This window comes from Gossypium hirsutum, chromosome D08 (genome assembly GCF_007990345.1).
Source record: "Gossypium hirsutum isolate 1008001.06 chromosome D08, Gossypium_hirsutum_v2.1, whole genome shotgun sequence".
Taxonomy (NCBI): domain Eukaryota; kingdom Viridiplantae; phylum Streptophyta; class Magnoliopsida; order Malvales; family Malvaceae; genus Gossypium; species Gossypium hirsutum.
Genome location: NC_053444.1, coordinates 281,356 through 289,226, shown reverse-complemented (window position 1 = coordinate 289,226; position 7,871 = coordinate 281,356). Strand labels below are relative to the sequence as shown.

At 29.9% G+C, this 7,871-nt stretch overlaps 1 protein-coding gene and 1 non-coding gene across 2 annotated transcripts; one reads left to right on the top strand and one right to left on the bottom strand.

Moving 5' to 3' along the window:
- Positions 1–4,538: 4,538 nt before the first annotated feature.
- Positions 4,539–4,610, bottom strand: TRNAH-GUG (transfer RNA histidin (anticodon GUG)). The gene has a single exon. It is a non-coding gene; the product is annotated as a tRNA-His (tRNA).
- A 2,285-nt stretch (positions 4,611–6,895) lies between these two features.
- Positions 6,896–7,667, top strand: LOC107932463 (histone H4). The gene has a single exon (XM_016864451.2). The coding sequence runs from the start codon at positions 7,225–7,227 to the stop codon at positions 7,534–7,536; it is 312 nt and encodes a 103-aa protein (XP_016719940.1). The 5' UTR covers positions 6,896–7,224; the 3' UTR covers positions 7,537–7,667.
- The last annotated feature ends 204 nt before the right edge of the window (positions 7,668–7,871 follow it).

The following is a 7,871-nucleotide window of genomic DNA, read 5'->3' as shown; positions in this document are numbered from 1 at the left end:
TTCGAATTCTAAGGGTTTGAGTAGTGAAAAATGAAACATTGATGTAATAACTAAATTATAAGATATTGAAATATGAAAATTTGGAAAGTTGAGCATCAAATAGTAAAGTTTGAAATTATAGGGGTTAAATTGTAAAGATTTCAAAACTTGAGTTTTAGGAATAATTTATATTATTTGATCATATAAAATTTTGAAAAATAGACTATGAAATTTTAACTGTTCAAATATCAAGGACTAATTTTTGAAAATTTTGACAATTTTAGTTGTAAAGACTAAATTATAAAATCATGAAATTTTAGAAAAGAGATTGTTTTGCAAAATTGTACAAAACAAGGTTTAGGACTGAACTGTAGAATAAGAAAATCTATTTCTGAGGAATTAAATTGTAGACTAGTAAAATTTTGGATTTCAGGGACTAAATCATAAAAAAAATATAATATTGGAATATAAGGGGTTGTTTTCTTCGACGGTGAAGAGAGCTTCCCCTCTGTTGCTCTGAAAACTTTCCCTTTTTGTTTTTTTTTCAACAGTGAAGATAGTGAACAGAACTTTAACAGAACTTTATCAATTTAGAAAATGTCTTACGGGAAAAATAATTGGTAAGACACTTTTCTTAAAAAAAACATTGATATCCTCTTTTTAGAGAATGATTTCCTTTGATAATTTATTTTATACCAAATAAACACAGTAAAATAATGAAAATATTTTGCGAAAAATATTTTTATATATAAACAAATGAATCCTTAATTTGGATTCTTTTCCCTCTCATTATTAAAAATAATTTATCCAAACAAAAGAAAGGAATACCTTTCCTTCACTTGGCTTGGCTTTTCCTTTGTGTTTTTTCAATCCAAGAATGCTGGAGTTTTAGTTCAAGTGGAACTCTTGTTTTTTTTTTAGAAAATTAGTAGCTTTAGAATCATATATTTGATTTAGGACCTTTGAAAATATTGATGGGTTCCAATAAGTTTCAATTGGAAAAGCATTCTAGCTCTTTATTTCACAAAGTTTTAGTAGATCTAGAATTCTATTTCAATTAAGATTGTTGTAAATTTTGGTTGGTCCAATAATGCATGCTTAAATTAATGCTTAAAAGTGTTTTTATTTGGTTAGGGTTCATGTTTCCATTCACTTAGAGCAGGTGGCGAAATTAGAAAAAATTTTGGACGATATTAAATTGTATATTTTTACAACAGTAAAAGTGTATTTTTATCTTTTTAATAATTTATGTCTTTATAATCTTTAAAGGATTAAATTAAATTTTTATCATTTTTAGGAGGTCAAAGTATAATTTTACCACTGCTAATTTAAAATTTTATAAATATAGAAAGGAGACTATGACAAATTATGACCATTGTTCTGAATTGGTCTCTAAACTATTATTGTTATATCAATTAAGTCATGTCATTATTAAAACATGCCAAATATTACGTGGCATTGTAACAACTTGTTTTTTCACCGGTATAGAAAAATTCAGCTTCGAGATCGAATTGTTTAAACTGAAAATTTCCGAAAAATTAAACCAAGAAGTTTCCGGGGCTAGAATGAGAATTGAAATTACAAATAAACGCCACTAATGATGTTCCTTTATGGCGTTTTTAAAAAAATGCCACTAGATGTTAGGGTTTTTGCGGCGTTTTAGAATGAGCGCCGCTAATGCTCGATTATTAGCAACGTTTGTTTATCAAACGCCACAAAAGATGCCGCTAAAAGCCTGTTTTGGTGTAGTGTGAAAATTATTAAAGAAATTATTAAGTATAGTATAAAGACTAAATTGAAGAAGTAAACATTAGGTGGATTAGGTGAGTTATTAATCAAAGCTATGAGTCGGAGGCAGTAGTTAGTGGATGATATTGATTTTAGCCATTGAAGTCCACTAACATATTTATGAATCAATAATGGCCATTAGATTTATGATTAGAAAAAGGATTTATATTATTGTTATTATGAGAACATAAAAGGAAAGATGAAAGGACAGATTTGGTCATTCTCATCTCTCCCAGACGGCAAAGAAAGGAAGAAAGAACAAAGAAATTTTCTCTCCATGTCGTGAGTTCAATCCGAGAGGTTAGTGTTTCCTCATTTGAATTTTGATTGAATTATAGCTTTGGCTGTTACTTAAGAGTTAAGAACAAAACCTATTCAAGTGAATGTAGAAATTGGAAAGAAAATGTTAGAAAACCTAGAAATACCATAAAATGCTCAAATTCTGACATATTTATGGCGGTTTCTGTATCATTCGTACTGTGATAATAGCTTAATATCAATATAATCTCCCAAAGAACCAAAGTGAAACACCTGCAAGCAAAGAGCGACGCGTGAGCACGGCACGAATGGTGTCGTCTAACGTCTGCTGCTCATTGAAAATCTATGAAGCAAAGGCAAACTATGTATCTCCGACTGCCGGCGGCGGAGGCGGCAGTGCCGTTAGTCAAATGCCTATCAAATTAAGGTATCACATTTTCGTCAAAGCCTACGACGTTGAGTTTTTGGTAGAAGAAATCATTACCCCGGAATTTGTGACTGCCGTCTCCGTGTCGTTGGACTCTTTCTTGTCCGGTTCCAGCGTGATGATCGTCTCCAAAGTGATTGAATACTCGAGTCCGAAGGTCGCTAAGTTCGTCGTCGATATGGCCAAACGTCGGGGCGCAGCCGTTTCGGATTTTTTGACGGTGGTCGAGGTTTCTATCAATAAAACCGATTATATTCGTGAGAAAGAATTTGATAGGATATCAATCACATTGAGTTCAAAAGCTAAATCATCGCTTATGATGCAGAATCCGAAATCAGAGGAGCCGGATACTTGATGAATTTGTCAATTTCTCTTTGGGAAGGGTTTTTTTTTTAGCATTTTAATTTTCAATGTGATAATATTTAGTTTCTTGGAGTGCATGTGACATCCTAAAATTTTGGTGTTAGAAGTAGTAGTATTTGATTGAAAATAAGTGATTAATTCTCAAGAAAGTGAGGATTTTAAGCAAAAAAAAAAAGGTGTATAAGTATAGGGGCCAAAGTGAAATTTGACCATTAAAAAATCAATGGGAAATTAATTTATTATTCCATGTAAAAATAATATTGAAAATATATTGATAAAATCTAGGGTATAAGCTAAATTGTGAGATAATAAAAGTACATGTACTAAAAGTGAATTATACCATAGAGTGAAAAAAAAGAAGAAGGCACTAAATTACGATTATACCATGATTAGATAATATCTAAATGACCAAACTATCTTTATAATTAAAATAAAAAAATAAAGGATATTTTTGTTATTTCACAATTAAAGATTATTTAGAAGTTTATATTATAAAAAGTGATATTTTGATGAGAGGAATTATAATCATTAGAACCATTGATTTAATACATAAAAAGTAATTAAATATTTAAGAAAGTAAAAGGAAAAAGTGAGAAGTTAGTTGAAGAATTATGGTAAGTGGTTTGAATTATTATATAAAAGATAATTTATTTGTGCTAATTTTACAATTTCGTATATTTTTATATAAAGAGTAATTGATTTGATGATATTTAAATAAATAATGATGGATTAAAGTTCATTTAGCGAAATTAGATCCGTGTTCTAAATATGAAAAATTTGTTCAATCTTAATAAAGTTTTTATTACTCGGCCCCCTATTGTATATAGGGTTGTGATCTTTGTCGATTATTTGGACCCGTGCAAACCCCATCTATGATATCAAACTTGTTATAGATTTTACATTTGATTAAGGAAACCGACTTCCCTCTTTTGATGAGATTGGATTGAATCAAGTAAACTTGAAAGTATATCCTGAATATTGAAGACTTTATCCTGGAATTATTGAAGATATTATCAAAGTTGATTATCATGTTGCTTTAATGAGAATATTTATTGTAATTGATCTGGTATGTTAACAAATTTCGATTTCTTGTAGATTGAGAAGACTAGGTGATGTATTGTTTAGAGAGCACTTATTTCTATTCATCGAGGAACATTTCTCTAGAGTGCATTGAGTGTAAAATCAATAGTGATTTAGAACTTAGGTGAAAAAGTAAGATTTTGTAATTACTTGTTCTACGTAGTGTTAAAGTAGTGGATTATCTCTCAGGGTAAGATCCCATTGATGTAAAGAAACCGAATTGCTAAACATATTACTGTATTTTTTATCAATGCCCGAAGCAATTGACGGTATTTTTAGCACTACTCAAATTTCTCTCACAAAAGTCGTTTCAAATCTTTTAATATTTTATACTTAATTTATCAAAATGAAATAACTACGGATAATTTAATTTTTTAAGAATATTAATAAAATTTATAAATTTATTTAAAATATCAAAATTTAAAATTAATAATAGTATACATATTACAAAATAAATTTGTAAACAGCTATTGGTACTTGCATGGAAAATGTAACTTTGATTATGCCAATAAAAAAAATTACTATCACAGTAAATAAATTTGGAGCATATGAGCACTAATTAAAATAAAATTTTATTTTTTAGCAAATCGAGGTAAAATCCTAACTCTCTTGTTATTTATTGAAAAATAAATGAACGTATATATGTGGCTGCTGGGATTCGAGCCCAGGTCTCCACGGCCACAACGTGGAATTCTTACCACTAAACTACAGCCACATGATGGTTCATTATTGAGCAACAAAAGTATCTAATCTTTTTATAAAGTCCACAACCAAATAAGTCAAGGGAAGGCAGCTGTATTTTTATTTTTTTATTTTTTTCTGCGTAAAACAAACTGAAATAATCCAAAAGGTTTACATAGATGTGAATAAAGATCTCTTTTGCCGTTGTGAAAATTATGAAGAGCACTAATGTATCTTATCTCAGTGTTATAAGAGCACTAATGTATCTTAACAAACAATACACTGCTTAATGTAGTATTTGTCGTAAGTTTGTCAGCAATATTTAACTCTTTTTCAACATATAGACATTGGAGTGTAATTAAGTATGCAATTAGACATCTCAATGGGGCAATTTATATGGTGTTGTTTTTTTTTTCAAATGATGCATGGTCTCAATTAGTTAACTATGTTGATACTAGATTTTGACTGAATTTATATATAGGACGGTCTCAAATGAGATATTTATTTATGTGTGGAGGTACAATTGTACCATGGTGTTGGATAAAACAAGCATTAATTGTTGTCATTTTCAAATAATGCAAAAAATAATTGCAATGCTCGAGACTAGCTAAGAGAGTGTTTGTCTAAGGCTAATGACCTAAATATCTAGAAGATAAGTAATTACCTCTTCAGAAAAACACACTGTCTTATATGGAGCAAATGCAATATTTATAGCTCTATTAAAAAGATGATACATAAAAAGAGATAAAATGAAACATATTTCATCAACTTTATTATTCACTCGTAATTTTGAGAAGAAATGTGATGTTTAAGTATAATAAATTCCTTCTAGTGATAATTTAACGGATCAAATTACTGATGTGTTACCAATTACAACATTTGAAAGGCTAGTATATAAAATCGAAATGCACTTATTCAAAAATGTTAAGTGACATTGTCACTAAAGAGGGGTCAAAACATATTGTAGTAATTTCCTTTGGTCGATGTTTTGTCGGATTGGATTTTTTTGGTAAATATTTTTAACAAGACAAATTGCAATAAGAGATTGTGTATTATTTATCATTTATCAGGTTTTTATATTGTAGGGATAAATATCAAACTCTATATGAACTTTGGTCCAATATGCGTATTGAAACAATTATATTAATCTGATATGGAAATAAATACATGTATTAATTTATTTAAATATAAACATTTGAACAAAATTAAAGTTTCATATATGCATATGAACCGCAATTCAAATTTTATGAGTATAATTGCACAAAATCCAATACACATCTATCAGATTGCACATTAAAAAAATGTAAATATAAATTTAATATTTATCCCTTATATAATAGAACAGAGAAAATGATATTTCTTCACAAAAAATATATTAAATAAATAAATTTACAACTTGGGAAATTGATGCGGGCTAACATTCTTATAATACCTCATGATAAAAATACAGGCAAAAAAAATAAAGCATTTCTTTAATTTTATGAGATCGGTTAAAGATATAAGATTTTATATTTAAAAATTGTTTTAAAAAATTACATTTATTTGAATTTCAATAGGTTAATTCATAAATTAAAAAACTCTGTTTCAAATATTTTAAAATTTGTAAAACATTTTATAACTTTTCCACATTGTAATCTTATTTTTTTAATCAAATCCGTTATACTCATTTTTTTAAATAAATAAATAAATAAAAATAACTTTTTATTTTCTGAAAAAAATTAATTACCGGAATAATATGAACTAAGCATGAGAATACCAAATAATATGATAGTTGAGGATTTGAGTTTATGATTTTATCGTATTAAATTCTGACAGAATAAATGCATCATTGTCAATCCCAAATAGTTAGCCGCCATGTCATTTTTGAATTATCATACATGTTAGTTGGTGTGACCTGAAGAAATAAATATAATGAGAGAATAAGAGGATTTGTGGGTGTGAGAGGCCGAGGGCCGAGGTACGGATCATGTCGCACAAGTAGAATCCGTATAGAACTATACTTCTTCTATTTGACATTAATTAGAATATGATTTTTCAATCTTTAAATGGATGTAGTTGAAACTTTTTTGATACAATTCGTTTTTTAACATTAGTGAATTTATTTTCCCTTTGACCGTGATTTTTTTCTGAAAGAGTTTTTATGTAAAATATGTGTTCTTATTTTTCCATATTAATTAATTTTTTCTATATTATTCTATATTTTCAATCTAATAACACCTTTATTTTTTATTTTTAACTTTATATATTTAAACACGTGCAAACAAAAAACGGAAGCATTCCTTTTTAATTTGCGTTTGCCTCGTGTTTACCCTCTATCCGCGAAAACGAAATCAAAATAAACTCTAAAACATTTCTAGCCCGCCTAATTTAAATTCCCCAAAACATTCAAAAACGCAATCCGCGTCACATTCCATGTAAACAATATCAGCCGTCGATCACAATCCTATCTATGGCTCAGACATAACCCTTCCTTTTACACGCGGATCGAGAGTTACAGCCTTCGATAGAAACTAGAAACTTTAATCGCACATTCACTCCTTTAAATATCCCAGAATTCCAATCGTCAAGCATTCGCAACTGTTTTCCCTTTGCTCGTAATTCATTTCATCGTAAATTTGTTTCCGTAGTAATCATCAAATCTTTCGAAGATGTCAGGCAGAGGCAAGGGAGGCAAGGGGCTCGGCAAAGGAGGTGCCAAGAGGCATAGGAAGGTTTTAAGAGACAACATTCAGGGCATTACTAAGCCTGCCATTCGCCGTTTGGCTCGTCGAGGAGGTGTCAAGAGGATCAGTGGCTTGATCTATGAAGAAACCAGGGGAGTATTGAAGATTTTCTTGGAGAATGTGATTCGTGATGCTGTGACTTATACCGAGCACGCCAGGAGGAAGACCGTTACCGCTATGGATGTTGTTTATGCCTTGAAAAGGCAGGGCAGGACTCTCTATGGTTTTGGAGGTTAAGTTTAGGATCATTCTTAAGTTCGTAACTGTAATGCCTTTAGATCTTGACTCTAGATCTATATCGTTATGTACTTGTTTGTGTACTCTGAGTGATGTTATAATGATTTGTAACCTTAAGATTGATCGTATAATTTTCATTTGCAAAGCTTTCTTTGGGCATTCCTTTTGTTTCCTGCAAAACTTTGAAGCCATGGTTTGATTTTAGCTTGCATTTAACCAGCGAATGAGCTTGTTGAATGGTTTGTTGTTGGCAGTAGCTTGAATGAAACCATAGCTTGTAAGTTCTCAACTGTGACCACTTGTCTGCCCAGCCAGGCTTTACATTCTCCCATTGC

Coding starts and splice junctions, on each gene's coding strand:
- LOC107932463 (XM_016864451.2), top strand. CDS start 7,225: ATGTCAGGCAGAGGCAAGGGAGGCAAGGGGCTCGGCAAAGGAGGTGCC.